The sequence below is a fragment of the Podarcis filfolensis genome (assembly GCF_964270895.1).
Source record: "Podarcis filfolensis genome assembly, chromosome: 5".
NCBI classification, from domain to species: Eukaryota; Metazoa; Chordata; class Lepidosauria; order Squamata; family Lacertidae; genus Podarcis; species Podarcis filfolensis.
Genome location: NC_139608.1, coordinates 38,439,786 through 38,467,440, shown reverse-complemented (window position 1 = coordinate 38,467,440; position 27,655 = coordinate 38,439,786). Strand labels below are relative to the sequence as shown.

At 40.9% G+C, this 27,655-nt stretch overlaps 1 protein-coding gene across 8 annotated transcripts in view; it reads left to right on the top strand.

Annotated features, from left to right (window-relative positions):
- Positions 1–27,655, top strand: part of VPS8 (VPS8 subunit of CORVET complex) — a 94,259-nt gene that overhangs the window by 2,607 nt on the left and 63,997 nt on the right. For 4 of the 8 annotated variants that reach the window (XM_083616229.1, XM_083616225.1, XM_083616230.1 and 1 more), the window contains exons 3-25: positions 1,081–1,149; positions 1,538–1,668; positions 2,067–2,160; positions 2,972–3,004; positions 4,162–4,216; positions 8,319–8,443; positions 10,870–10,956; positions 11,866–11,933; positions 12,295–12,448; positions 12,539–12,598; positions 13,382–13,489; positions 13,997–14,077; positions 15,549–15,719; positions 16,513–16,587; positions 17,079–17,114; positions 17,949–18,039; positions 18,406–18,452; positions 19,776–19,865; positions 20,221–20,267; positions 21,013–21,235; positions 22,777–22,866; positions 26,033–26,084; positions 26,861–26,903. In XM_083616229.1, the coding sequence (XP_083472355.1) occupies positions 1,081–1,149; positions 1,538–1,668; positions 2,067–2,160; positions 2,972–3,004; positions 4,162–4,216; positions 8,319–8,443; positions 10,870–10,956; positions 11,866–11,933; positions 12,295–12,448; positions 12,539–12,598; positions 13,382–13,489; positions 13,997–14,077; positions 15,549–15,719; positions 16,513–16,587; positions 17,079–17,114; positions 17,949–18,039; positions 18,406–18,452; positions 19,776–19,865; positions 20,221–20,267; positions 21,013–21,235; positions 22,777–22,866; positions 26,033–26,084; positions 26,861–26,903 (2,030 nt within the window). The remainder of the gene's footprint in view (positions 1–1,080; positions 1,150–1,537; positions 1,669–2,066; positions 2,161–2,971; positions 3,005–4,161; positions 4,217–8,318; positions 8,444–10,869; positions 10,957–11,865; positions 11,934–12,294; positions 12,449–12,538; positions 12,599–13,381; positions 13,490–13,996; positions 14,078–15,548; positions 15,720–16,512; positions 16,588–17,078; positions 17,115–17,948; positions 18,040–18,405; positions 18,453–19,775; positions 19,866–20,220; positions 20,268–21,012; positions 21,236–22,776; positions 22,867–26,032; positions 26,085–26,860; positions 26,904–27,655) is intronic. The other 4 variants (XM_083616231.1, XM_083616227.1, XM_083616232.1 and 1 more) reach the window with 1 other exon arrangement.

Sequence of the window (27,655 nt, the reverse complement as noted above, 5' to 3'; positions counted from 1 at the left end):
CATTTGGGGGGTGGGGGAAGTTTTCAGACAAACAATAATTATTGTGTGTACAGACTTCCTTCAGTCATAACAGTTCCCAAAGTGGCTTTCAGTGAACCAAAGCTAAAAACAGTTCTCAAAATAATAAATTGCTTAAAGTACCAGAAGGTGGCACTGGATGTATGCATTATTATACCTTCTTGCACTCCCAGATATTACAACTCAGGAGTAGGGACCCTCTGGCCTGCAGGCCAAGCTTGGCCCATAAGGCTGTTTCTCCCAAACCACACCCACTTACCCCACACCTGGTATCATATGTGACAGATAGCTATGCAACTGTCAGAGCACAATTAGGAGCCTTATAATGCTCTCCTGATTGTTCAGTGGCAAAGGAAAGCAGGTTTTGATTCTACTGACCATTGGCTGATGGACTCTAGAGCCAAAGCCTCCTGAATCAGCTGTACATAGTGCTTTGAAGTCCTGATTTCAGAACTTCAAAGCACCCAATCACTTGACATCATTGTGACTTAAGGTGTTTGACAGCTGGGCAGTCTCGCAGGGTCTGTGACCCCTGTTCTAGCTGCTCTCTTAACCCCTTCATATCCCACTTTATGTAGCTCTTAGGGGCATTCAGATGCAGACTTTTGGAAGTGCTTATACAGCAGCTAAACAGGGATTGACAATTTGAGCAATGGAGACCGCAGTTCCAATTCCTAAAGTGCCATCCTGCTGCAACAGAGGGGGAAGACGGACACGGTCATCCTTTTTCTGGTTCTCACCTTCAGGCTTTGGTGTTTTCATTACCAGAAAGTCCTGGGTTTTATGTTGTGTTTATGATCTGTGCATTTTTGTTGCACATATTTGGTATTTACATAGTTTAAACTTTTGTTCAGCCCTAGATCATTACATTGATCAAATTCCCAATTTTTCATAGTGTGTGTGTACAGTAGCTCCCAATTGAAATTTTCCTTTTGAAAGCACCGATTTTCAGAAAAAAGCACCCAGGGAAGAGTGATTAGGAGCATGAAGCATTTCACTGTCAAAAGTGGTCAGCCAACATCTTCATGATGAAGCTTAAAAATGTTTCTTTTTTTGATATAGATAGATGACAAGGAGTTTGATATTCCTCAGGTTGATACTCCCCCAACACTGGAAAGTATTTTAAATGAGGTGAGTTGAGCAGGGTAGTACGAAACCCTTATTTGCACACTGTGCTGGAAGAGCAAAATGCAAATGTGCAATTGCTCACAGACCAATTTATCATAACGTGACACTGCTCTTAAACTACCTTGGAAAATGGGACCAAGCTCCTCTAAAAATTGGCAAAGCTGTTTAATTGGCATTGTGTGTTCTTTTCTCTCTGTGTGTGCCTTTCTGAACCCACCAGTAGGATTTTATTCAGCAATCTTTGAGCAAAGTCTGTCTTTCATCCCTGTCTAATACCATGCCTAACTGGAACCTGGCAAACCCAGGCAGTACTGCTGTAAGTTACATTAGTGCATTGCAAGGCTGGATATAGCATGGTTGGCCAACTATGTTATTTCTGTCTCTTTTTTAGACTGATGATGAAGAAGAGCCATTTGTTCTTGAGGATCCTTCCCTTCTAAATATTGATAACATTGACACTCACTCATATGATACTTCATCTGTAGCAAGCTCTGACAGCGGCGATAGAACACACCTGAAAAGGTAACTCTTTGTGGGCAAATGCCTTGATGTGGCTCCTTTGTGATCGATGCCATCACTGACAGTCTCCAGGAACTTACTTCATAGGATTGGTAACTTGCGCCCCACCATGGGAGATGAGGTATGGCAGTTGCATGAGGGGGTGTAGGAAATGGCATAAGTGCCCTCCTCTCCTGTGCCACTCATGTCCTCACAGCTCCACCCCACTAGTAGCCTTCTGAGCTGACGTATCTGTGATGTTGCACTGTTACATGTGTCATGGTAGCATTTGCATGGCTGTAGTGTATCTGGTGTTCTGCTGGCACAGTGGGACTTTAGCCCCTCATCTAGCAGTTTCTCACTATAGCACTGGGCTCTTAACTACATGTAGAGTTCTGAGAGATTGTCCTTACTTTACGAAGGAAGAAGAAACTTCGTGATTCTTTCTCCATCCATGGCTCTGTGATACGGCTGTCCCTTCTGAAAGGAATCTCTGCTCAGATAGTATCTGCAGCGGTAAGTAGCTTTTCTCCACTGAGGCAGATGAACAACTTGGACAGTACACAAGTCGGAAGAGACAATAGTTAGGTGGTACACTTACGATATTTATTCAGCGGGTAGAAAAGGATAAACATGAAGTTTGTTTTCCTAGTCTACAACTAACTGGGGTTTAGGGATTTGGATATGTGGTCAAGCACACTCTTCCACTGCCTCATGTTCTGTTTCTATTATTTATTTCTATTTATTTCATAACATTTATGCACCGCTTGATTTGTAAAAAAACTGAAAACCCTCAAAGCGTTCTAGTGTTGTATCTGACTGTCACGTGGGTTAAAAAGAGCTCTGGTAAACTCGCAGGTGTTAGTTTGAGAATCCTGAAAAAAACGATTCTCTGGGTAATTTTAGGACTGGGTGTGAGCTCCTTTTAACTCCATACTGGTGATGGTCACACATAATGGTAAACCCAGGAGGAGGATGCTTCTAGCCCCTGCATTTTGTAGCTTTGGGGTATTTTCCATCTGTGGGAAAAGCAAAATCCACTCTGGAGTGAGCAGAACCCTTTTCTGCGCAGTCATAACATGATGAATTCCCATATGGAATTAATCTGGTTGTGGGGGGTGTTTGAGTCAGAGCTTCAGCTTCTTAATGGCAAGTGTAGGCTTACCAGATAACCCTCAAGACCCTTCCAACTCTACAATTCTATGATTCTGTTATTTCAAATGGCAAGTTGGGAAGCCTCACATGATTATATCTGACATGCAGATTATTTTGTGTTTCACTCTTATGATTATTGATGTTAGTTGCATAATATATCTTTCTCTTTTAGGCCAAAGTGGATGCTGGCTTACCCACTGCAATTGTAAGTTTATGAATAATTATACAATGCTTGTTTCATTTTTGACGTTCTTAAAACCTTGCTCGTAGATACAGTATTTTTGCAGACCCTGTTTCTTTCCAAAACTATTTCATTTGTATTACTATATAGAATGAATGAATAGATGTGAATAATCCATGTAACAAAATAAAGGACCCAAAGCAGTGCACACAATCTGGTACTCCAGTAACCCTTGCAGTAGCTGTGATAAGCAACGTTTGGGTGTAAAGCTAAGCTATGGATTGCCAGGCTTGGGCTCCTTAGCCATGAGAAAGAAATGGGAAACCCTTGCTTTTTATTAACCTCTTTTATCTGAGTTTGGTATTACCTGATCAATCTGGAGTTAGCCTTAACCATAGTTTACTGAAACAACCCAACTTAAAACCATGGGGTGGGATTCATTGTTGTGCTTTGATGAATGTTTGCACAAGCATTGCAGCTTTCCAGATGGAACAGCCTCCCTCTCCTTCCCCTGTGTGCTGTTCTGGAGGTTCTCACACCTCCAGAGCCAATTTCAGACACACACATACACAGAGGAGGGAAGCCCTGTTGCACAAATGGAAGTCCTTATGCAGGGCTTCTGCTATAATGGGGCTCATTAGGTTATTTCAAACCATGGTTTATTAAGTTGGCTTGTTTCAATAAGCTATAGTTAGATTAATCACAGTTTAGGATTGGGCTGTAATGCTAAACTATGATTACATTAAAGTGAAAATATCCTTTCTTTTCCCTCATAGAGGCACTGGAGGAGGAAAGGGGAATAGATGAGCCCAGTTTTTGTGCACAGGCCAATGAGTAGGCTTAATGAAAAATCAGGAAGTCTAACTGCCACCTAATGTATATGATGATAATGATGAGGATAATCCTGTCAGTCACCTGTTCCAATTATAAAGGTCACTTGGATCAGTTCTTTTTGTGAAATAATCTTTAATCATTTGGTCAGCAAGTATTTCTGATATGGCTTCTTCTGAGTCCTTTATAGAAACCTACTCCATGGGTGCATAACCTTTTAGGGTTAATTTCTGGTTTCAGTTTTGCTTACTTAAAACATTGATAATCTGATTGCTGCTTTTGGGTTATTGCTTATTGTCTGCCTTGTTTTCAAGTGTCTTAATGCTTTCCCTTGGCTTTGCTTTGTTTAGGCAGCCTCAAGTCTCATAGCAGTGGGAACATCCCATGGACTGGCACTGATATTTGGTAAGCAAGGGTACCTGTTGAACTACTTAAACTTCAGAAAATCACTTTGGAATTTGATTTCTGTGGCATATTCTATGTATTTTGTTACTGTATTTTGTTACATAAGTAGTACCAATATATCTGGTCATCTGATTCAGTAAGCTTAGCAGGACATGCTACATGTAAGTAATGTGATGTATTTTAAAATGATGTTGACTTGCAGGCTTTCTGGATTAAAAAAGATTATGTTCAAATAAGGTAGGGGTTTGTTTTTTTACTCAGTTCTCTATATGGCATTTGAAGGAAGTGTTGTCTGGATATGCTGTTTTGGCCTCATGTTACAAAGAAATAAATAGGCATTTCGCCTGTTTCTCCCCACCCCACCACCAGCAGAAACTGATTTGTGATAGCCTCTTGCTGAACAGAAACATTTTATTGGATATTTTTCCTCCCTATTGACTTCTGGCTTTTCTTTCTCTCTCAACTTTTTTCCTCATGGACTGAGAAGGCAAAGGTATAGTACCGCTGCATTGTGCATGTAACTTGCATGAACAGATCCACATTTTAAAACTGCCACAACTATGCTCTGAATTCTGATATGATAGATTAAATTTATATTTATTGAAGGTATTTGTATACCGCTTACTGAAGGTCTGGACAATATGTTCACAATGTAATTTTAGGGCATAGGGTGCAGGAGTTCATAGAAAACCCTGAAGCTATTTCCTGTGCTGGGAAACTCCTCTGAAGAAGAGACAAATATTTTGTCTGTAACTTTTAGTACATCATAGCTTTGATTATCACTCTGGCAAGAGGTACTGGTCTCCTACCAGAACACATTCAATAACCGCCTATACAGTTACGGGGAAAAGAAAGTACACCCTCTTTGAATTCTGTGGTATTATCAGGACAAAGTACCAATCACCTCCTCCTTAGCAGGTCTTAAAATTAGGTAAATACAACCTCAGATGAACAACAACACATGACATATTACTCCGTGTCACGGTTTATTTAACAAAAATAAAGCCAAAATGGGGAAGCCGTTTGTGGAAGAACTAAGTACACCTTATGATTCAGCAGCTTGTAGAACCACCTTTAGCAGCAATAACTTGAAGCAATTGTTTTCTGTGTGGCTTTATCGGCTTCTCACATCATAGTGGAGGAATTTGGGTCCGCTCTTCTTTACAGCGTTGCTTCAGTTCATTGAGGTTTGCTGGCATTTCTTTGAGGAAACTGGCTGCCTGCCACCTCTGACGGTGTTAACTGCTTTCCCCACCTGCCTTTCCCTCTTCTTCCACCATCCGTCTTGTGGACACTCTTCTTCTCTCCAGCGGCTTTGGCAAGGTGGGGGTGATCCTGAACCTCACAGCTAATTAAAATGATGAGGTTGGGATGTCCTTAAAGGTTAAGGGACCCCTGACCATTAGGTCCAGTCACAGACGACTCTGGAGTTGCGGCGCTCATCTCACTTTATTAGCTGAGGGAGCCGGCATACAGCTTCCGGGTCATGTGGCCAGCATGACTAAGCTGCTTCTGGCGAACCAGAGCAGTGCACAGAAACGCTGTTTACCTTCCCGCCAGAGCAGTACCTATTTATCTACTTGCACTTTGACGTGCTTTCGAACTGCTAGGTTGGCAGGAGCAGGGACCGAGCAACGGGAGCTCACCCCGTCACAGGGATTCGAACCGCCAACCTTCTGATCGGCAAGCTCAAGGCTCTGTGGTTTACACCACAGTGTCACCCGCGTGAGATGTCGTTATGGTTAAGCAGACTTTCAGAACACAAGTTAATTGGCTGAATTTTCTTAACCATAAGGATGGGATGTCCTTATGGTTAAGCAAAATTAGCCAATTAACTTGTGTTCTGAAAGTCTGCAGTAGGGATGGGTGAGGGCATTCCCCACCCCCTGGTACATCTGACTGGGTTGGTTCCTGGGTGAGAGCCAGAAACAACTAGGAAGGGGTGTGCATGTGCCTAACCCAGCCTCTTGGTGAGAGATGGATGACTAGTGAAGGGTGACCTGGTAAGAGCACGGAAATCATTCATGGGTACATTCGCAGGATGGGTGGGTGGGTGGGCAATGTGAGATTGAGCTCTCCCTTTCTGTGGTGGTACACCATTTGTGGAATGCCCTCCCTAGTGAGGTGCATCTGCTCCCATCATTAATTTTCAGAAGGAATTTGAAAACATTTTGGTTTACTTAGGCGTTAGGTGGCTGAAGGATACCTCTTCCTGGTAACTCTGAAGTGACTGGATAAAATAATGTTTTTAACTTTAACTTTTCTTGGAAATTGTGGATGTGTTTGCTGCCCTGGCTCTTTCATTCATTTATATAAATGGATGAATGAATAAAAACCTCAATAATAATAATAATTAATAATACTTGAAGCAGAGATATAATGTGTGGGAAATGATGATTTGATTTTTATAGAGCATGCTCTGTGGTAAATACAATTCATTCACTTAATTCATTTATAAAAGTTTTTATATACCATTTGCTCACAAAACATTAGGGGTGTGTACAGTGACATAAAAAACTTAAAAGCAGTACAGAGCAATCATTAAAGTGACTGGCTACTCAAGGAAATTTTAAACTGCATAGGCCTGTCAGCATGTGTTTGGCCCATACTTCCTGGATTTATTTTTTAATGTGTGGTGTTTTATTGTGTTGCAACAGTGTAAATGAATCCGGGTTTTGTTAAATGCTGTTTGTTCTTAATAATTACAAATAATAGGTAATAACATATCCTTCCACTACAGACTTTATGCATTCACAAGGTTGCAAAACATCCTGTTGTTGTATTGGCATCCTTCAAAGATCAGCCTATGAATTTTTTATTTTTCAAAGGAGTTTGAAGCCATATACCTAGTTTTTACTTCCTCCAATCCATTTTTAAAGTAGCTGCTGTTGTATTAAAAAAGAAAGTTTGACAACATTTAACATGCATATAAGTTTAAAATACTTGGGCATAAACCCAAGTTTGATCACATTAGTATCATGTACTGAAAATGGATAAGAAACTTCACTCAAGTAGCCTTGGGGCACTTACAGTTTTTGAATAGAGAGTCTTACCAGTTTCTAGAGAGCTGCTGAACTAAAATAAGGAACGTGTTTTTCCGCTCCCTTCCTATTTGAATAGCTGTCTATGCCATATCATGAACTAGGTGAGAGATGAGGATTGTTGCAATCTTTAGTTTGGTGATCTTCATTATCATATATTTGTGTGTATGTAATCTTGCTTCCAAACGGGCGTGGAGTTGAGTGGGAACTGCTTATCTTGACCTATAGGATTTTTTATTTTTCATTTCAAAAAATATATTTTACATAATCTGTGATGGTGCTAGTGGCAACAGCAGATATTGTCCATTGGCAGCCTGCTACCATGTTTGTGACCTTGAAATTCCCTCAGTGCAATGTGCTTCCATGGAATTTTGGGAGGAAAACATGGAGGCCATAGCAAAATAATTTTCTGTTCTATTCTTTCCCTCAAGCTTTTAATTGAGGCATAGCTTTTATTCTACTCTCCATTTTTCTATTATTCTCTAGCCTTTTTGTATTAAATTTCTAAAATATAATCTTTCTCTTGAAAGAACTGAAGTGTTTCGTTATGTTATCTCTTGACTTTATTATTGACCTGCTTCTGTCTCCTTTCTTCTTGCTGCTACAAATAGTGCTATTTTCTTTTTCTTTTTTATGTGGCTTATTCTTCCCTTTATAGCACTGGTCATGTTGCTCCTGAGTTTTGTGGGCCTCATTGGGTGTCATAGCTCTTCACTGTTATAATTTTAAATTCTGTCTTTAAAATCACATAAGCGGTTGCTCCTCATTTTTCACTCTCCACAAAAGCTTTCTTCACCACCTCCTCCTGGTGAATTGTAAGCATGTTACGTCCAATTTAGGTGTCACAAGTAATCATGATTATGCAAACCTGGAAAGGAAGAATGAGGGTGAGAGACCACAGTTTGTTGCTAGTTCTCCATATCATGGGTTGAATGATTGAAAATGTGATGTCTGAAATGAGCCAATTCATGATGTGTAGAATTACTCTTGATTCCAGGATGGATGTGCTGATCTGTGGTGTTGATGCACCCGTATGTTAACTAGGCATGCTTTGTGTTTAGATCCTAACCAGGCTCTTCGGCTTTGTTTGGGCAGTACCGCAGTTGGAGCACAGTATGGGGCTATATCTGCTCTTAGCATCAACAACGATTGTTCAAGACTTCTGTGTGGTTTTGCAAAAGGACAGGTAAGGTTGATATGTGGCACAATACTGTGCACGCTTACTCAGAAGTAAGTCTAGCTGTGTTCTGTCTACCCCAACGTAGATGTGCAAACCCAGGGGTTAAGTTTCAGTGAAATCGGGTAAAGTGTGGAGCACCCTCTAGAAACACCCTTTAAATGTCCTCTCTGCTGTTCTCTTTTCAATCCATACCAAAAACACTGTATCCAAAAATATCCACAACTAGAATTGAAGCTCTGGGGCTGACAGGAGGCTGGAGGCTGCATGCAAAATCTGCTGCACCACCCCGGACATCAACTATTAGGCCAGCCTTTCTCAACCTGTGGGTTCCCAGATGCTGTTGAACTACAACTCCCATCACCCCTAGCTAGCAAGGCCAGAGCTCAGGGATGATGAGAGTTGTAGTCCAACAACATCTGGGGACCCACAGGTTGAGAACTGCTGTTTTAGGCGGAGAGGCTAAGCAGTGTAAACAAAGCCCCGTTGCACCTTCAGTCTCTTTGGGGCTTCCTCTGCCTTCACTGTCATCCTCTTCGGGCTCCAGGGAGGGTCTCCTCATGAGCTATGAGGACTCTCTAGTTCTCTCCTGCCATTTCTGGGTTTGAACTGAATTATTTTATTATCTCCCAGCACCATGTCACGAATTCTTCATGGCGCTTTAGCAGAAATGCTCAGAGTTCCAGGTTCTTCAGTGCAGTATATTTATTGTGAGCTATACAAATATCTACAGGCTATAATATATGAGCAGTTCATACAGTCAGAGTACCTGGCTGCACCTTAAGGCAAATAGGAAGACCTCTAACTCTCTGCCCACACTCCTCTACACCACCACCTTACTGCTGGATAGGTTTCCCTTTTAAGCCGATGACAGCCAATCAGCTGTCAGCACCTTACTGCTGAGTCATTCTGACCCAGCACTTGCATAGAAAGTATTGCATCAGCTAGCAAACTCAAACCTGTAGACTTACTATCACACACAGCATTCTGTGATCCCAACACACCACGTGTATATGTGGTTGTGTGTAAGTGAGGGGACACCTGTAATCAATGGCTACTGGTTGCGATGGCTTTGTTCCACCTCTGCTGTCCAAGGCAGTGTCTCTGAATTCCAGTTGCTGGGGATCGCAAGTGAGGAGACCGCTATTGCACTTGGGTTCTGCTCACAGGCTTCCTATGGGTATCTGGTTGGCCACTGTTGGAAGAGAATGCTCAATTCAATGGGCCTTTGGCCTGATCCAGCTGGGCTCTTCTTATTTGGTTCTGGAGAGCGATGATTTTCTATTTACACCTTTTCTTATGTCCTTAGATAATTTCTTTCTACTGTGGCTTATTGTTGGGAGAAACCTGTTGACCCCAAATGTGATATAGATTAGCAAGCAGTACATGTATCCCATGCAGTACTTCTTTGTACTCCGTGAGTTCTTATTTGAATGCCAGAAAATTCAGCTTTTAAGTCTAGCTTTGATTTTCTCAATAAAAATGTCATATGAGAGAAAACATCATCCATTTTATTTGTTTATTTTGTAAACTCTATATTTCAGTTCCTAGCGAAACTTTCAAAGAATAGATAGGTAGATGGATAGATAGAGTCATGTTCATCATTTTGGAAATTGGGAGTGAGCAATCTTGGCAGTCTTGCTCAATCATGTTGGCTAAGCTGGTGGGAGGAAGCTTCTGCTTTTAAACTGATGGACAAGCCATAGTGCACTTTAGATGTGATGTGGCAATTAAGAAAACTTTGTGGCCTTCCCCACCCTTTTGCTCCACGCCCCTTGGCCCTCCCTTTTCTTGTTGTTACTAAATGCAGTCGACAATCATGCCTGACCAGTATAACCCTAATTTCTCTTAACCATAATTAGCTTTCAAACCAGAGTTTGAAACCAGGATTAGACCCCATTTGCTATCAAAATGTGCTTAGCAGTAATTTTTGTTAATCATTCCAGCTCAGACTTTGCAGTCGGGATACTTACTGCTAGCCAGGAGAGAGGGCTGAGGAGGGGAGGACATAGGAGCCAACTCCTAAGGGCCGAGGGGACTTCGCCCTCTCAAATTTTTTTTGAGGGGGCTGCCCCCCCCAGTTGATGGACATTGCCATTCAAATGGTGTGCAAGCACCGTGTCATGTGATCGATTATGCAGGGTGCTGCTTACCTGACCCCCCCATATTTTATTCAAGTTGGCACCCCTGGGGGAGGAGGAGTCTGCTCCCAGTTCCCAAACCATGGCAGTGGGGAAGCGTGATGTCTGAATTAGACCTTTGTTCTCTAAAACTTTATAAAATGTGAAGTACACTCTGTGCTTGGAAAACTAGGACAAAATAACTGAATAACGCTTGATTACACAACAAGATGGTTGGCAAATATTTCATAGATGTCTTCATGCTTTGGTAATTCAGGCTTGTATTAGAGAAAATTAATGGTCTTTTACTTATAGATTACAATGTGGGATCTGGCTAGTGGAAAGCTTTTGAGATCAATAACAGATGCTCATCCTCCAGGAACAGCAATTTTGCACATTAAGGTAAGAAATATTAATTAATTCTGCTTTGTGAGCTGTGTTGGCTGCACTGAAATTGTGTTAGATCTTTCTGACGATAATAAATTGTGCATACCTAATACAGCACCAGTATTTCTTACCTCAAAATTTGAATTGCATAGGAAAGAGAAGTATATTAAAAATATCCCACCCACTTCTGAAAGGCCACAGATAGTTAAAGATCAAAGGCCTGGTTATAGAAGAAAGCTTTTGCCTGGTGCATAACAATATATAATGATGGTGCCAGGCGAGAGCATTCTACAAACAGTGAGGCACATGAAGAAGGGCCTCAGATGAAGATTGGAATGTCCAGGTTTGATTCATAGGGCCAGAGGCAATTATTGAGGAACCATGGTCCTGATCCCTTTAAGACTTTATAGGTCAAAACCAGCACTCTGAATTGGGCCTGGAAACTAATTAGCAGCCAGTGCAATCAGGCCAGGTTTGGCATTATATGCTCAAACTGTCTTGCCTCAGTAAGCAACCTGGCTGCTAAATTCTGCACCAGCTGAGCTTTCCAAATTGTCTTCAGAGGCAGCCCCACATATAGCACATTACAATAATCTGACCTGCAGGTTACCAGAGCATAGACAACAGAGGTTGGGGTGTCCCTGTTCAGATAGCAGTGAAGCTGGACCACCAGCAGAAGCTGATAGAAGGCGCACTGCGCCACTGAGGCCACCTGAGCCTCAAGCGACAGCAGTTGTTGCAGAAATACCCCTAAGCTGTGTAACCGCTTCTTCTGAGGGAATATGACCCCATTAAGAGCAGGCCACCTCCCATCCATCTGGTCTAGGGTAGTGTCCATTAACAAGTGAGGTAATGTTAATGAAAGAAAGTTTTAAAAGTTGCTGAGAAGATACATGTGTGGGGGAAAAGTAATGTTCTGTTCAGTTTACAGATGATCCAACGCTAGCGATTTGCAACGACAGTGGAGGCTCAGTATTCGAACTCTCTTTCAGGTAAGAATCTGTGGGTTTATTGTCAGATGACAGCATTGTTGGAAATAGACCCTTTATAATGAAATCTTTTCTAAGAACTTGAAGTGCAGCATTTCAAACACCAGGTTGTGCTCAAGATTTCAAGTTGAACAGACTGAGGAAAAACACTAGAGGCTTTAGAGGCCTAATTCTCTCTTGAGTATCCCTTGAGTATTCTGGTCAGTATCATTTGTGCTGGATTTGCAAATGTAGTTGTTAAAAGCCATTCCTGGAATTACATGCAACACTTTTGAAAGCTAAATTGTATATGCATTTTCCTATACACACAAGTCACCGTTGTAAATTGTTGCTGTTTGCTTATGTCCTTTTACTTTATTCTCAGGAGAGTCATGGGTGTGAGAACATGTGAGTCACGCTGCTTGTTCAGTGGTTCCAAGGGAGAAGTCTGCTGCATTGAGCCTTTACATGCAAAGACTGAACTGAGAGACCATCCCATCACCCAGTACTCCCTGCTTGCAATGGCTTCCTTAACAAAGGTGACTTCTACACAAGACATCCTGTTTTAAAATGGAAGAAATATTGCCGAATGCCGAATGTTTATTACTTACTTTCACTTCTACCTGCAGATTCTTGTCATTGGCTTGAAACCGTCTTTGAAAGTGTGGATGACTTTCCCATACGGCCGTGTGAGTAATTTTGACAAATTCATGATTGTTCAAAGTGCTCTGGTGGAGCATGAGGGTTACTGGGGCCAACCCTACCATGAAGCAGAGGGAGGAAACTGCCTTGGGTAATGCCCCTCACGCTCTGACTGTTTCTCCTGATCCTGCCCCATTCCACCTAGCCATTACCCTCTGTTGAAGGACAGAGCTGTGTGTCCCACATGACTTGTCCTGCACCCCCAAAATTAGCCTGCCTCCTTCACATATAGTGGAGAATGTTCCTTTCTTGAATCAACTTCTGGTCTAGGCTGCTTCTGTACATGTGACTAGAGAGCACAACGCCATCTTGTCCTTTGCCTAAGGCAGAAAATTGTACTAGGCCAGGCCTGAGGATTATTTGGGGAGAACCTTAGTTTGGATGTCTAACACAGCCTTCCATTGTCTTGTAAGAACTTTATACAACACACACTGCACCGATGGAGTAATTCTTTGCCATATGAGGCATACCTAAGACCATTGAAATCAGTAGGCTTAAGTGCACCCACCTCTGCAAGGACTGGAGATGCTAATGTTGTACATTTCAAGCTGATTACATCTTTATAAAGCTTTGGAAAGTAAAGTATTTTTTATATATATTTAGTAAAGAGCATGACTATAGCATTGTTGAAATAGCAAGTCTTTTTGTAAATTGAGTTTAAATTAGACCAGTATATTTCACTTTCAAACCAGTACTTCTCCTCCCTCTACAGCCAGTACTTTTTCTTTCTTTTACTTGGTGCTAAGAATCTAGTATATTTTCATCTTCAGATGGACCCCTCCAGTGTTCCATTGCTAGCATGGCATTTTGTTGCTGTGCAGACATCTGTGAATCCCGTGCTTGCCTTCTGCCGAGGAGATGTTGTCCATTTCCTTCTGGTAAGGTTCATTTTATCAATCAGCTTTGGAGAGTTGCTTTCTAAATACATTTTCCCTCAGAGTAGTTGGTCATTAACTTACAGAAGCTCAGACTGTAGGATGGCAACAGTTGTGTTGTAGATGAGTTTCTTGGCTTACTAGTCTGTTGAAAAAGCCAAAGTATCTAATTGTTCAGTTTGACTTTCACTTGAGTGTATGTTGGGATTAGTGGGAATCACTCTTCTTTATTTATTTCCTGAATTATTTGTATACCATAATTTCATTAAAAAATATATCAGAGTTGTTCTCAACAAATATAATACAGTAAAACACACACAAGCTGATCACTAGCTGACTATCATGAAAAATGTTGGCAAATTTAAAAAGTTTTCTGCAGGTGTTAGACGAAAACACAGCTGAAGGTAAGCAGCCCAATTGTAAGCAGCCCAATTGCTTGATGGACCAATGGTCTGACTCTGTATAATGCAGATTATTATGTTCCTATGAATTACCTTATTTCATCACCAGGTTAAGAGAGATGAATCTGGAGCGATACATGTTACAAAGCAGAAGCAGCTACATCTCCACTATGACCTCATTAATTTTACAGTAAGTTGTTATGTTTTATTTTCTAGTAGGAAATGCAAAGAATTTTGTTGCTAAAAAAGAAATAGGCATTTCTTCCATTTAATAGGCTCTTAACTCTTCAGAAGATGAACCTTATCTGGGTAATGATGGTGAGGGGTGTCAGATGTTTATGTAGTTGTCTCCCTTCTGGCCTCTGTTGGCAGAGAGGAGCACCACCATTTAGGGGGCTGTGCTGTGGCTGAGGCTGCAATGTCACTCAGCCAAGCTACTTCCAATTGTTGTCTCACCTTTTTTTTAGCAGGATCCAGGGGCTCAAGGATCCTCCTAGCAAATAACACAAAAAAACCCACAGTCTGACATGACCAGTGCAAGCTGGTTGCAGAAATGGCTCCTCTGCTCCCCACCTTCATCTAAGATTGCTCTGTTATTTGCTAGTGAATTTCAAAGTATAGTGGTACCTTGCTTCAGGTTACAGACTCCGCTAACCCAGAAATAGTATCTCAGGTTAAGAACTTTGCTTCAGGATGAGAACAGAAATCGTGCTCTGGCGGCATGGCGGCAGCGGGAGGCCCCATTAGCTAAAGTGGTACCTCAGGTTAAGGACAGTTTCAGGTTAAGAACGGACCTCCAGAACGAATTAAGTTCTTAACCTGAGGTACCACTGTACTTAAATACATTGTTGCCACTTTAATAGTTCTCATTGTGTTGTCTCTTGAGCCGCGATCTTAATTTCTTCTGATTTGCCTTGGTTTGATTCTAGTAGAAAACTCATCAACATTAACTATTATTGGAAGGGTGTTTAAGACTTGAATAACCTGGAGGTTTAAAAAGTATAAACGTATAACCTACAAATATGAATTTTTAAAAAACTTCATTCTAGTTTTGAGCCTTGGGGCTTAAAGGGGTGCTTCAAGTTTTGCTCCCAATGGTTGTGGAGACCATCATATTAAGAAAGAGCTTGTCATATAATTGTGGGGATTTGTACCTCACACTTGAGATTTTCCACTTTAAAATGTATGTTTCTAGTCTTGCTGGTGGTTAAATATTCCCAGGAAAATTACATGGCATTCCTTTCTTACTTATTTGTACTGAGACCCCAACTTCTAAAGTTAGTCACGTTGCCACCAGCTATATAATTCGGATGCTATGGCTTTATAAGATTTACTTAAGAAGAAGAAGAGTTTGGATTTGATATCCCGCTTTATCACTACCTGAAGGAGTCTCGAAGCAGCTAACATTCTCCTTTCCCTTCCTCCCCCACAACAAACACTCTGTGAGGTGAGTGGGGCTGAGAGATTTCAGAGAAGTGTGACTAGCCCAAGGTCACCCAGCAGCTGTATGTGGAGGAGCAGGGAAGCGAACCCGGTTCACCAGATTACGAGTCTATCGATCTTAAGCACGACACCACACTGGCTCTCTTAGTGCCCAATAATATCCCCTGTCCTTTTGTGTTATTAATTGTTGGTACCTGTCACCTTTGCTTGATTTCTAGTGGATAAATTCACGCACAGTGGTGCTTCTGGATAGTGTGGAGAAACTGCATGTGATAGATCGTCAGACGCAGGAGGAACTTGAGACTGTGGAGATCTCAGAAGTCCAGTTGGTGTACAACAGCAGCCATTTCAAATCATTGGCTACAGGAGGCAATGTCAGCCAAGCACTGGTACGGCCAAATGAGACATGTACTTAATGAACATGTTGGTTTGTTAGGAATTCCTATCTAACATCTGGTGTGTCCTGAATCTGCAGCTAAATAACTTCTCTCTCTCTTCCCCACCTCCACCGTTTCTTCTTATAGTTCTGTTTTTGTACAATTGGGTTTTGTATTCTTCCTTTATGGCATAACTGCTTGAATTTTAGCATGTACTGCAGTATGGCCTTGCAGGTAGCAATAGAGAGAAAAACCATTCTACAATGATGAGAGCAGACATACAGAAAGGACCTTCCTCTCCTTTCCAACTATATACACTTCAACACATCCAAAAGATACCTTGAAACTCTGCCATCATTTTGCTGCACACAGAAATTGTTTATTTGCTTACATAGCAATTAGTGTCTCATATCCAGATTTTAAAACTTGACCATAGTTTTGTTCTGTCTCTTGCCTATTTGGTAAATTTCAGCAGAAATTAGCTTATGTTTCAAGTTTCTGCATTGCAAACTACACGTCTGAAATATATTCAACCTATTTGGTAAATATTATCTGCCTTGTTGACCTATAACACATCATTAAAACTCTTAGTGGATCACAGATGAATGTTAAATGACTACTAAATGCTCTACTTTGAATTTGTCACCTGCTACTACACAAAGGAGAGAGACAAACGACTGAACAATTAAGCTTGTCTGGCTGCACTTATTTTTTCCACTGCCCTATATTCCTCATATATTTTCTTAGTAATGAAAACACCACTACTGTACTCTTGTACTAAATAAAAACACTCCATGTTTTTTAGGCGCTGGTGGGGGAGAAAGCTTGTTACCAGTCAATCAGCAACTGTGGTGGTCAAATATTTTATTTAGGTACAAAGGTAAGTCTGACCAGGTTCTTCTAAAACTATTTTATTATTTATTAGGCCTCTTTTTCTGCCTCTTATTGGATCGATTAAATTATTATTACCTCAGTATAGAATTATTTGTCATTTGTTTTAGTACTTGTAAAGCACCTTGTGTTCTTTGGCAGAAGGGTGGCGTATATAAATGTAATAAATAGAATAAAGCTATCAATGGCTCCTAGTCATGATGGCTATATATACTACCTCCAGCATCAGAGATGGCATGAGAGGTTCTTTGTCTTCAGATGTTGCTTGTGGTCTTTTCATCTGCATTTTGTTAGCCGCTGTGGAAAACAGGATGCTGGATTAGATAGCCCTTTGATCTTAAGTTGCGGGATTCATGTTTCTTCAGCACCTAGAATAAATGTTGCCTAAGCATCCTGCGAGCTAGTATGAGAATTCATAGTTACTACCAACGAAAGTAGACAACTGCATTTACTTGCACTTTTACTTTCCTCTACTTTCAGTCTGTCCATGTGATGACACTGAGAAGCTGGAGAGAGGTAAGTGAAGAGAAAGGCCCTAGTGTTATTAAGACTGCAACCTTAAATTCACTTACATAGGACTAAGCTTTTCTGAAGTAAGTTTGGCTTATAACTGAGTAGACATGTATAGGATGACACTGTAGAGAGCTTAGGTTCATGACTTGGTGACAGGAGGAATGAGCTGCCTTCAAGACAAACCTTTGCAGAGTAAATGTACACATTATGGACAGAAAACATTGGTGTCCTGTTAATTGAACGCAATATTTTCACCAATAAAGCATTGCTAATCTAGACTGCACTGTCTTATTTATTTATTTAATTATTCATGATGCACTGAAAGATTACCTCAGTACTATTGATTCTGTATGTGTATCAGCAATGAGGGAAACTTACAAAAATCTGAAGAAATTGCTAAAGGGAGTTAGTGTATCATGCTCCTTCCATCAGCAAACCCCATAGTTCGTTTTGTTCCAAACTGACAAGTGGATGGCAAATAAAATGGATTGGCTTATTATTTTAACTGCCATTAATTATTGCCCAGCTCCATGTTATTCAAAGGGCAGTTGTTTTGATGTTATGATGTTAATCATTTTTCAATGCTGCCTGTTTACAGAATGGATTTGTGGAGTACTATTTTTGAGTGGCTGATCGATCTGAGACACGTGTATGTGTGGGTTGTGCACATTGTATTTTTGAGGGGGAGGGGCTGAATGTTTCTGTGTTGGAGCAAGCATCCTAGAAATGTCTTAAAACGCAAACAGAACAATTAGAATTCCTGAATTAAATCCTTAATTGGAGATTGCCTTTGGTCACAATCTGTAACAGTTGTTGCTGTTGTGTATCTGACTTCAGAGAATAGATCACCTTCTGAAACAAGACTGCCTTAATGAAGCACTGGCTCTTGCTTGGTCCTTTCACGAAGGGAAAGCCAAGGCTGTTGTAGGTAAGTTTGATTTAGGTATTGTACCACCTAAGTAAATGCTTCAACAAAAGCCAATTGCTTACCTTCTAGCAGCTGATCTTAAGAGGTATATTACCTATGAACATGGGACTTTCCGCTTTCTGTCCTGGCTAAAAGCCATTATTGGTACACCTGCCTTTCATAAATTTGTCTAATCCCATGCTAAAATTAATCCTGCCTGTGTTTTAATTCTACAGTATATGTGGTGTTAGTTATACACTTTAAAGTTGTGTTTTGAGACATTTAATTTTTTAAAAATTGCCTACTCTGAGTTATAATAAGTGAGGAGCTTTTTCATTTGCAGTCTGACCTGGAAAGGACTTGGTATTCTGTTTTGTTTTTAAACAGGGTTGTCTGGAGATGAACAGAAACGAAAGGCTGTTGTTGCAGACAGAGTGAGTTTTTCCTCTTCCTAATCTCATCTTTTTTTTTTCAAATGTAGAGCTACATTCTGTCTTTCTCCCCTGTACGATTTTGCTTTTGTTTTCCCAACAAACAGCTTAGTTAGGGGTGTGTGTGTTGGTGTATGTCTGAATGTATAAATCAATGACAATTAAAAGGTCAGACCTGCCATCAGTGCATACTGTTCTCTTACATGATAAGTGATGCTGATCCTTTTTTTTTTTTGCCATATCATTTTTATTAATTTTACAATAATGATTTCCATTACAATCTCTCCTCTTACATTATACAATTTGGCTTTTTAGGGCCATGACTGCCTTCAAACCTTCCTTATGATCTTCTAACTTTCATTTCAAATTTCTGCATTTTCACTACTTAACCATTGATTTCATATCAAAAACATCAAAGCATCATATTTTCTTATTCTTCTCTGGAGTGATTTTTATACCTATCCTTACAAAGCTTCTTACAATCCTACCAACGTGTTTGATTGACTACAATTGTCTTTCAAATAATTTACAAATTTAGTCCAGTCTTTCATGAACTTCTGGTCCCGCTGTTCTCGGATTCTTCCCGTCATTTTGGCCAGTTCTGCATACTCCATTAAATTCAATTGTCATTCTTCCTTTGTTGGTAATTCCTCTTGTTTCCACTTCTGTGATGCTCATCCTCATTAACAAACACCAGAGTATATAGTTACACCTCCACAATGATTAAACATTGACACTGTACATTAACTGATATTGGGTCCAGACTTTGTGGGAGGTCCAGGTAGCCTTAGTGGTTTGAGGCCCCTTTAGCAGCTGTGACTGATACCACAGCTATGGCTGTTCCTGAACCGGCAGAGCCTTGACCGCAGTAGTTCAGTCTTTGCTGACTTCAAGCTTGGATTCCTGGCAATGCACTCTATGTGGGGCTTCTCTTGCGCTTGATCTGGAAGCTGCAGTTAGTGCAGAATGCTGTAGCATGGCTGCTGACAAGAATGAGACACCTCTGCACTGGCTGCTGATTCATCAAGTTCAAGGCCATTCCTATTAGATTCAAAGGATTGTGGATAGGAAACCCAACATCTATGAGAGAACTTTGGCAGCTGGACAGCCCACCCCCGATTTGCCCCTGTATCTCTTTCTGAACTCATTCCTAGAGCCATAGATCAGTGGTAGAACATGTGCATTGCATGCAGAAGATACCACATCCAGTCTCTGGCGTCTTCAGGTAGGGCTGGGAATGTTCTCTCTCCTTTCATCGTCAAGCACCTTCCTTTCATTTGAAGCATGATGGGTGCTTCTTACCTCTGTAATCTTTCTGTTTCACAGATGGTTGAAATTCTTATCCATTTTGCTGATCGAACGATGAAGAAATGTCCTGATCAGGGTAAAATCCAGGTTATGGAGCAGCACTTTCAGGTACAATGCTTTTGCAGTGATTTCTCTTTTCTATTTCCACTTAAAATTCAGAGATTAAAACGGTTATAAATTGTTTCAAGAGAAGTGGAAGCACCTATATAAAAATAATATTTCCTTGTATAGGCTTCTATCATGCTGCTATCATCTTGTGGTAGACGCAGGGTTGATTCTTCTGCGTCAGAAAAAAAATTCAAGTCTTGAGGATAATGTGCAAGCAATATAGTGACTTCCTTTTGTGATCTCCCTATATCAGTGCAAGTTTAATCTTTTCTGGATAACAGCTACAGAGCAGTAATAGGAGATCAAGTAGTACTTGCGGATTGTTAGTGACACTTTCTGTGTGGTTTTTTCGCAGGATATGGTGCCTGTCATTGTTGATTACTGCCTTCTGCTTCAGCGGATGTAAGTGAGAGCATGAGAAACTTGCTTACTGAATTCAATAGATTTGCCATACATACTGCACCAGGACTGCCACCTATAGCTGTTCCTTGCCTTAATGACAAACAGCAGGTGTCCCAGAAGAAAAGTGGGATATGAGAGCTGACAATGATGGAACAATTGAGCCATAGGGGAAGGTTTTCTCTAAATTTCCTGTCTGAATGATCTTGAATTATAGCACTGCATTCGCAATTGCTTATTTGTAAAATGGCGGGTTTCTAAATGGATTTTCCTTTTACGGCCTCACCTTTTAAAGTTTTTGATCTGAATGACAGATGTTTCAGGAATTTCATCTTTTTGAATTCCAGTGCAAATTGACTTGATCTGTGCCTTCTGGACTCATATGCAGATCAGAATGCAATTATCCTTTTGGATTTCACATTTATCTGAATTTTACAAAGCAGTTCTTACTTTAAAAAAAGTACCAAAATGTTTATTTTAACTTAAGGTATGTTACTAAGTGACATTTTGTGAAAAAAATACATATTTATAGACTAATATGTATTTGAAACATGGGACAGAACAGATTTACTGTCTGAACACATGCAAAACTGATACTGGCAGAAATAGATTGATCAGTCCCCCATCCATAATATGAATGCAGGAAGTGTTTTTGCCTGCTGTGTATGCTGTAGAAATCAACCATTACTAGCTAAAATAAGTTTTTAATTTTTGATAATTACTTATTCACTTGTCATCTTCATTCTAGGGATCTGTTGTTTAGCCAGATGTATGACAAGATGAGTGAAAATTCTGTGGCAAAGGGTGTCTTTCTGGAGTGTCTTGAGCCATACATTTTAAGTGATAAATTGATGGGAATTACAGCTCAAATTATGAAAGATTTGCTGCTTCACTTCCAAGATAAGAATTTAATGGCAAACATGGAAGCTTGCATTGTACATATGGATATCACCAGCCTAGACATACAGCAGGTGATAATTGGTAACCTTCATATTTTGACATGGATGTAATCTCATTCTGCTGCTGTTTAAGTATGAATGTTTTCAATAGTTAACGAACAAGATGTTTAAAACGTTTTGTGTTGCATTGTGCTACAGAGATGCCCCTGGGCTCTGTAAAACTCTAAAAAGCATTTTAGAACCAGACAAGATCTCTTAGGGTAATCTACATTACTCTAGCTATAATTATGTGGATTTATACAAGTTTCAAACTTGGGGTAAATCGTGGGTGGGGAATCTCTGGTCTGCAAGCCAAATAAGGCTTTACCAGGCCTCCCCATTTGGCCTGCAAAGCCATTTTTAGGAGTTCATGCCCACTCGTCCTATTTTTGTCATGTATGACGTCACCAGGTGTCTCATGGGTAAGGGCGGGGCTTCAAAGGAAAAATTGGGCACTTAAAGTGAGCTTCCAATTGTTCTTTTGGTGAAACACTTCCACCACCCATTAACCACTCCTTCCGCAGGGCCTGTAAGACAGACCTATTCTGCCTGGCCTTCAATTTGAATTAGCCTGATCCTCTATTCCCTTTTCCCTTTCCTCTTCTATGAAGAAACCCTTTCTGGGACCCCACATTTAAATTCTTGTTCACACTCCTCCTTGCTGGCCCTAGTAGGAACAACTTGGCCAGTTAGCCCTGGTGACCATTTGATGTCTACTGACTGGGGTTCCCCTCCCCCAATGACCCCTGAATTTTTGAATTTTATTGATATTGATGCTGCATTTTATGTTGTATTATATACTGTTTTATGCTGCTTTTAAGTTGCATTTTAATCAATGTTTTATATTTGCTGTTAGCCACCCTGAGTCCGGTTTTTAAACCGGGAAAGGCGGGGTATAAATAAATATTATTATTATTATTATTATTATGAGCAGTGGCTCATTCAAGGAGGGGGAATTGTTCTCCCTTCCAGTGCTGCTTGAACCTTAAAGAGAGCCAGTGTGGTGTAGTGGTTAAGAGCGGTAGTCTCATAATCTGGAGAACCGGGTTCGTGTCTCCGCTCCTCCACATGCAGCTGCTGGGTGACCTTGGGCCAGTCACACTTCTTTGAAGTCTCTCAGCCCCACTCACCTCACAGAGTGTTTGTTGTGGGGGAGGAAGGGAAAGGAGAATGTTAGCTGCTTTGAGACTCCTTAAAGGGAGTGAAAGGCGGGATATCAAATCCAAACTCTTCTTCTTCTTCTTCTAAAAAACTGGAGGTTCAAAGAGCAGCACAGGACTGTTTGAAAGCTTTTCCAAAGCAGCTCCATACCTCAGTTTAAGAAGCAGCATGGTTGTATTTGTAAAAGGGCTTTAAACATCCCTTTGAAAAGCCAGGGATTCCAAAAACAGCAATGTGGACGTTCGAAAACCCTTTGCTACAAATTACCTCCCTTCCCCCTCATTTAAGGAAATCAGTTTCAGCTTTTTGTATATGTATTGCTCTACATTATCTTCTGAGTCCACATGCTGCTTACTGTCTGTTGTAGTGTTGAATAAATCTTCAAGTCTCAAGGCATATTTTTTTGTTCCTAGGTGGTCCTCATGTGCTGGGAGAATCGTTTGTATGATGCCATGATCTATGTCTACAACAGTGGCATGAATGACTATATTACACCAATGGAGGTAGGAAGGTTGGAGCCACATACTAAGTACCTTTTATGCTCATCATCAGTTTTCTGCAAGACGCTTAGCTAAACATCAACCCCAGCCAGGGTGGCTGATGGTTAGGAATTAAGGGAATTGGAGTCCAACATGGTCTGGAGGCCATCACATTGGTTTCCTTTACTCTTTAGCTTTAGGCTGGAGCAGCCCACTTTTTATTCTTCTTTAACTGCAGTTCTTATTTATTCTGAACATTGTGCATGTTTACGGAGAAGCCACACACACACATTCCCTGGGTGTCATTGGCCACAGCCATTTTCTTTGAATCTGGGAGCAATAAGTCTCATGGTTCTTATCAAGCATCACTAAACATGGAGCTGGTTTAAGTAATTTCAAGGACTTGCTCTTGAACAGCCAGTGGTTGTTTTTTTCCAGACCAAATAAATAACTATGCAACATTTGACAATAAACAAGTCAGTAGCAACCTATTTACTAAGGACGTAGCCAACATGGACTGCTCATAAGATGTCTGAAAAATAATCACTATTTTATTTTTCTTCCGATGAAGTGCAAGCAAGCAATAACAGAACTGAAACAGATTTTAAATTATTGGAGGCTCTTATGCAAAGAACTTTGTGATATCATCACTGATGCTGAGGCTAAGGGTGCATTGTAATAAACTGGTCATATGCAGTAGCCTTCCAGAAAGAACTCATGGATACGAGATTCTCATATGGTTCTTTCTCCCCAACATCATATGTTGAACATTGTGATTATCTCGCGTTACTTCCTGGAGATAGAATTCAATTAAATAAGAGCACTGGTAGGGTACTGTGTAACCCTGCAGATGTCATTGGACTACAGCTCCCATCAACCCTGGCCGCTGGCCATAATAGTGGAGGTTGATGGGAGTTGGAGTCCTACAGCTTCTGGAGGACTACATTTTTCCCATCCCTGGGAACCTCTGCTTATTGCATACCTGTTTTCATTGCAGGGAGAGAAAGTGAGTCAGCTAGACTGTACTGTTTATTTAAACCACTGGATTAAAACCTCTCCTTTTCCCAGGGAGAGATACTGCATTTAAATAAACAGAGCATTGTTTTACCTGTTAGATACCAACATGGTGGGTGAGTGGGGAGGCATTGCATGCACTCAGAATTTTATTTTGTAGTTTGAGATTTCTTCCTAGAAAATAACAAGTAAACAAGAGAAACTGTAAATATGGGTGCCTTAAATATGTTCCTTCTCACTATTAAATTCCTTGTTTGATGAATCATTCAAACCTGTGTGGACACAGATTATATCATGGCAAGTCTAGGACTACTGGAAAGATGGTGCCACTGTGGACTGCATGGTGGAAAAGGTCAACATTTAGCTGTTGTCATGGAGAATTAGAGAGAAGATCATGTAGTGACACATTCATAATGTCAACTACCAGCTACATAATTGCACTGACATTTTGTTAAGGACAGAACAAATCCCTTGTATCCCCAAAATATAATAACATAATTTCTAAACTTGTTGGTTTGTTTTTTTGTCCAGGTAAAAAAATAAGCAGCACGTTGGTTTGTTTATTATAACATCACCTTAAGTATTCATCACCTTTTCCTTTTCATTTGCATGAGCAACCATGATGCTTTTTCAGTCTTCTTGTAGGGAAATAAGTATGTTATTTCAGTGGCGGTAGCAGTGGTTATTAAGCAACTGCCTGAGTGTACTGATTGATACCAGTTTTCTACCTGAAAATTTTAGTGCTGAAAATGTTAGAAAGGATGGTGGTAACTACTGCAGTTTTAGGACATCTGCATGAGCCAGTTTTGCCACTATAGCTGGCTGAATAACTGTTATTGGCAGCCCGCCTAAAGGCCACTTTGTACAATTTACATTTCCCACCCAAGGTAATTTACACACTGGAAATGTCATCAATTCCATGAGTAATTCATCACCAATGGGAAACATCTATTCATCAGTTGTGCCATATCTTCTGTGTTCAGGATTCAATCCCCAGCATCTCCAAGTAAGGCTGGGAGAGACCCTGGTCTGAAATACTGGAGAAAGCGGCTGCCAGTCTGTGTAGGCAGTACTGAGCTAGATGGGCCAATGATCTAACTTGTTATAAGGCAGCCTCCTATGCAAATGAATTAATATTAAGATGGGTAGAATGAAATCTGCAGTTCCGTAAAGAGTGTGTTGGATTTGCTACCTCCCAGGTGATATATTTTTATAGTCTTTCCCTTTCTTGCATCTACACTGGTTCCTGTACTGGCCCTTGCATTTAATTGCAACCAGTAATCCCCTGGACATTTGAATGCACAGATCCTAGGCTTCTGGACCAAATTTGACAGGGGGGCTGTCCACCTGTCCATCACTAGGCAATACAGTGACATCAGGCAATTGTGTGCTTTGCAGTCCTGAAGTTGGGCCGTCAAAGCATCATGCAGGGTTTGCAAAGAGCCCTGTGTGGTGCTTTAAAATGCGTGAGGCTTTGGCTCCCAACTGTGTTCTGGCAACCATACCTCTACCTGTCTCACAGATGACATCACATATGACATTAGTTCTGGGGCAGGTGGGAGTGGTTTGGGGGGGGAAATGGCCCTCCAGGCCAAATTTAAACTCTTGGTTGACCAAGTTTGGCCAGTGGGCTGGATATTCCCCTCTGCAGTATAGATGAAGAAAACCTGCTTCTCTATTACTCTTATTGGATAGGAAATCAAAATATTTTTTAGCCTTGAAAGCAAACCAGCCAATCCCATACTGGAGAACTTCAGTGTCACCTACTTAGTAGTACCACATACTGCTCCCTCATTTTCTTAGTGGACAGATGAGCTGCTGTTGTGGCATTGAAAGAGACTGGAGAAGGCAGCAGGCGAGTGTTTAAGTACACTTTCCCACATAGTAAAGCCTTACTTCATGTGGTATGGGCCTGGGGCACACTCCCTTTGTATTATGCTGCCATTCCAAAACAATTTGCAGCTATTTAAACCAAACTGCCCCGGGCAAAACTACCCGTTCAACTACAGTTGCACCCTTTGACTACTTGGCAATTTTCTCTTTTTGAAATCTCTCCTTTTTTGATGTCTTTTTACTACTGCCAAATCCACTATTAATATGTTGAACAAAAATGAAGAGCAACAAAGGAAACATCTGCTAACCTTGTTTGTGTCCTCTTCATTCCTCCCACCCCCAGAAATTGTTCAAGGTCATTGCTCATCCGCTTAGTGCTGGAAAGTCTCTCTCAGGTACTCGTGTGTTTGATAAGTATTTCTTGTTTAAATTTGCATTTTGAGCACTTTTTGAAAGTTTGTTTGGTTTGTGATATCTGAATGTGAGGGATTGCTATAGCCTAGCCTACCCACCTCCAGTCATCCTAGTCTCAGCTCACCTCATTGGCTTGTTCCCTTGGAGAGATCTGCTTTATGACTGATAAACTTCCTCTCTGGAAATGACTTTCATGTTAAATCTCACATGAATCCAGCCTATACCTTAACGTATATGCTGATCCTACTCAGCTTCTGTGTACCCAAATGAGCTACAAACCCTGGAGGGACACTGCCAGTGGTGTGGCTTGGTATAAGGCAGCTCATTATGTTCCAAAGCTCAGATGAAGGGGCACTTATGCATTCTTCTAGCTGACGCCAATATCCTACAAGAGGATAGGAATACACCGCCAAGACCCTGAACCTTCTGAGCAAGCATGGTGTCATTCCTTTGTTTTATACAGTGACTATTATTTACTAAATGTCAAAATTATTGTATTTTTTTGACATTTTCAGCCTTTCATGAACTTTCTCAAATGTTTAGTATCCAGATGCAATGTCTTTAGTGTAGACATCTGTCCATATGTCAGATTATGAAGAAAATGGAACATTGAGTTTGTCAAATCACTTGGTTATTGCAAGTAAGTCACCTGAGGCCCTTTTAGCAAAGAAGGTTATGAGCTTTGAGTAAATTCAACTCCAGAAGATAATACAAAGCTTTTATTTCTCTGTGTGTGGTTTATTTGTTTGTTTTTTAGACGAGCAAGTCATCATGGGCAACAAGCTGCTTGTCTATATAAGGTACAGTACTTCCAGCATCTATGAGATAGTTATTTATGTTTTGCTTTCTGTAGTACAGTGGTACCTTGGTTTAAGAACAGCTTAGTTTATGAACAACTTGGATTAAGAATGCTGCAAACCTGGAAGTAGGTGTTTTGGTTTGTGAACGTTGCCTTGGAAGCAGAACATGTTGAGTGTGTTCCATTTGTAAACTGAGTCCCCCACTGCTATGGGAAAGCATGCCTTGGTTTAAGAACACTTTAGTTTAAGAATGGACTTCTGGAACGGATTAAGTTCGTAAACCAAGGTACCACTGTAGTCTGATCTTTTTCGTCACATAGGGACAGAGAAACCCAACAGCTCTGCCATGCCAGCAGCCAATACCATAGCTTAGCTAGGATTCTCTGCACCCCAGGCAGCACCCCCCCTCAGTTGATGAGCATTGCCATTCAAATGGTGTGTGCGTGCCACATCATCTGATCTATTTTGTGGGGCGGGGCTTATCTGCCTCCCCCATATTTTATTCAAGCTGGCACCCTTGCTAGAGATGTCCTATCATCTCACTGCCTCAAATGCACATCGACTGGGTACACACATGCACAGTTGCAGTAAAGAAGTAAAATTTCCAGATGCCCTAAACAACTGCGCATGAGAACAATTGGCCATGGAGCTGACCAAAGGGATGGCTACCCTAGAGTTTATCTTAAATGGAGTCCAGGACCTAGTGCAAGACGTAGGTATTGTTGAACTGATCTAGAACAGTGACCATGGTG